Raw genomic sequence first — 3,439 nt, forward strand, 5'->3', positions numbered from 1 at the left:
GCGGTCAGACGGGGCCGGTCCGGGACGGTCGGCGCGGTCTTCTGCCGTCCCGGAGGGAAGCGTTTGCACGAGTGAACCGAGACCGCCTCTCCCGCAGGCTCTGCTCAATTATTACTGCCAAGAAGGCTACTTCCACCACGTCCGGGCTGCGGCGGATGAGGCGCTGGGGCGGCTGGGCAGCGATCCGGTGTTCCTTTTCTACCGGGCCTACGGCGCCCTGAGGGCAGGTAATGCGAGTCTGGGGAGCTGGTTGTTGTGTCTTGTCCCTCCGCCGACCTCCCAAAACGCTGGTCTCCTTGCGTCACAAAATTCACGGAAAGAAAGCAATATTATGGAGCCTGAATGTTTTCCATGTTGAGATTACCAGTGTTTCATGATCTGTCACCGTCCCCCTTCCACCCCCTCCAGTTTGAATGAAACTGATCTAGACCACATAGTACTGAAGTGAGAAATAATGAGTATGTCTTTGGGTTTTTTGGTTTGGTTTGTTTTGGTTTGTTTTGTTTTGTTTTTTTAAATGATTGTGTGAACATGGGTCGTGTAAACAGGTTCCTTGGAGGGAATTTGAGCCCTGCCCAAATGCCCGTTGCATTGTATCACAAAGATAAATTTGCTTGTTCCAGCTAATATCTCTCCACTTCAATGCAGTTGTATCTAACTTTGTTGTATCCATCTGCCTCAGAGGAGCTGACAGCTAATACCCATTGGGAGGATCTTTGTGTACATTAAACTGTTTTGAGAAGTTTATTTAGCTAAATCAAGGATGTCACAGAATACTAACCAGTAACCCAAAGTGGGGGGAGGGCTGCGGCAGGGGGCTGGGAAGGATTCAAAAGATTTAGAGGTGGTGTATCTGTTCCCAAACTCCCTGAATTTTTTTGTTTATTTTACAATCATACGTTCCTGTTTTTCAAGATGTTGTCTCTTCTATTGATGTTCAAAAGATTCACACAAACAAGGCAAAAATCCTGGCTATATAAAGAAACAGGAGTAAAAAGAGCTGCGCAATGCCCTGTATAAAACAAATAATAAAGATGATTTTCATCTTTATGGCAGTTGGCAGAACTAGCACATAACTCCTTTCAAGTTCTCTGCATTGAGATGCTTTTTTCTTTCTTGTGTCTGTTTGAAAAACTTGCACAAGTGAAAATGGATGTGTGAACTATGAAGGAAGTGTTATCAAAAACACAGAAAAGGGAAAAATTTAAGTCAGATTGAGGTTTTGATGCTGATATTCTCTGTCTTGAAATATGTTATAGCCTATTCTGCACTTGTTTTCACTAGGTGACATCCAAGAGGGTATTCGACAGTTGGAGTCTATTAAAAACAAACAGGAGGTGTCACTTTGTACAATGATGGCTCTGATTTACGCCCATAAAAAGAGCCCTAACCCAGGTACACTCATTAAGACAGTATTGCTTTGTGTTTTAAACAGCTGTGTGTTAAGATCTGAGAGTTGTAGACTAATTCTGCCTAATTTAAAAAGGCGTACTCCAGCTTTGAATTTGTCACAGTGTCTAGTACTGAATTGAGTGACTTACTAAGCTTGTAAGCAAAAATACCAAAACACAAAACTGTGAAGAGTAAGACTGAATGTTAAAATAAAACACTAAAAAAAAAACGCTTCTTGTGATTGTTGTTCACTCTTGCCTGATACTGGCTCTTTTGAGCAGAACTGCAATTTAAGAAGTCATTAAAGCCACGCCATTTTTATCTTTCAAGTTACTCTGACCTTACAAGTGACAAAAAGAATTTTGTGAACTTTGGTATTCCTTTCTCCAATCTAAAAACTGGGGTTATTTTGCTAAGAATTATGTTCTCAAAAACACAGTTGATTTATCAGGTAAACTGAGTTGTCATTAAATTATTGCCCTGGTATATTCCTGACTGTGCAGATGTTACTGACAACTTTGTTAAGCAGTATGATGTGAAACAGCTCTGACTAATGACATCACTCTTACTTGAGTCCCTGAGGATTAATGCTGTATGGCAGCAAAATTATCATGCATTTCAAGACTCTCTGAGAAGGTCATGGCAGTAGGAGTCAGATGTTTAATTTTAATGGCTCCTAAAAAAGGACCAGAAATGAGTGTGGGTAAAACAAAATATTTGCCAGTAAGTCCCCCACACCAAATGAAATTCCTATATGGGATTAACCTGATGAGAGCAACTGACAATAACAATGAGGATGTAAGAAACTGAGCTTTAGTGTTAAGAAACACATCACATATTTTCCGGGGATTCTGGAGATAAATCATGTTGTGTTCAACATTTTAGGACGGCTCTACAGTTAACTGCTTACTTATTTGGCAGACACTGGTATAAACATGAACCTTATTGTCAAGTTTCCATTTATCTGGCAGGAGTCTCAGCTACAAATCTAAGGTTTAACAAATAGTGGGGTTCTTGCACAAATGGCCATGTTGATGGGAACCCTCTTCTGTCTTTTGCATCTGTACCTGATTAATATTTTTAGTTGGGAGGGATTGCCTCTGTCTTTATCAATATATAACACAGAAAACAATGTTTGCTTTGGAAGCCCTTAGCTTATGTGCTGCTCTCTTGTAATATTTTGAGATGCTATCAACAAAGCTCTGAACAAAATCTTTCCAGATCGAGATGCTATTCTAGAGTTGGATGCAAAAATGAAGGAGCAACGTAAAACAGCAGGACAGCAGGCTCTGTACTTCGCTGGCCTATTTTTGTGGCATCTTGGTCGTGAGGACAAAGCCCGTGAATATGTTGATAGAATGATCAAAGTTTCTGGTGGTGGTAAAGAGGTAATTTTTTTTTTTTATGTAAGATAGTAATAGGACCATGTATACTGTGAAGCTAGACTTACTGTGCCAATGCTATTTGGAGGTTTCCTTTAATTAACTGTTTTGTGTTCTAATACTTACTTTCTTAATGTTATGAATTTGACAGGGCTGAGTACAATTCCCATAATGATTTTTTTTGTCTGCTAATTATTTATTTTCACTTAATAAGTGAGAGGTCTGCATTGACCAATGGAAATAATATGTAGTTATGCCAATTTTGCTACTTGATACTGAGAGTCATAATTCCTAGCAAAAAGCTAAGCGTGATAGTCTCACTAGAGGGAGACACCTGTTTTGAATCTGAAGATTCAGAAATACCCAGAGGATTGAGGATTTAAATTTTGCCTTGTAAAAGGCAAAATTTCCTATGGTTTTACCGAGTGTAATTTATTTTAAAATCTGTGTAAGTGTTGTATGTAGCGATGTATTCTGCATTTATATACAGATACCAAAATTCACTAGAATCTTTAACCTTTAGCGAGTTTTGTGAAAACTTACTGTGGTTTTTTTTTTTTAAAGGAGGTATGTCCTGGTTCCGGCTGGGACAGAGTTAACTTTCTTCCCAGTAGCTTGGGAGGTGTGCTGTGTTTGGGGTTTGGTCTGAAAGGGGCATTGATGGC

The 3,439-nt window shown here is 39.7% G+C and overlaps 1 protein-coding gene across 1 annotated transcript in view; it reads left to right on the plus strand.

Moving 5' to 3' along the window:
* Positions 1-97: 97 nt before the first annotated feature.
* The window catches only part of TTC21B (tetratricopeptide repeat domain 21B), a gene marked incomplete at its 5' end in the record, with an annotated part of 22,700 nt that continues 19,358 nt past the window's right edge, over positions 98-3,439 (plus strand). The window contains 3 exons of the mRNA XM_009577512.1: positions 98-227; positions 1,285-1,395; positions 2,614-2,780. Of these exons, the coding sequence (XP_009575807.1) occupies positions 98-227; positions 1,285-1,395; positions 2,614-2,780 (408 nt within the window). The remainder of the gene's footprint in view (positions 228-1,284; positions 1,396-2,613; positions 2,781-3,439) is intronic.

Source organism: Fulmarus glacialis, unplaced genomic scaffold (genome assembly GCF_000690835.1).
Source record: "Fulmarus glacialis isolate BGI_N327 unplaced genomic scaffold, ASM69083v1 scaffold16625, whole genome shotgun sequence".
Classification (NCBI taxonomy): Eukaryota; Metazoa; Chordata; class Aves; order Procellariiformes; family Procellariidae; genus Fulmarus; species Fulmarus glacialis.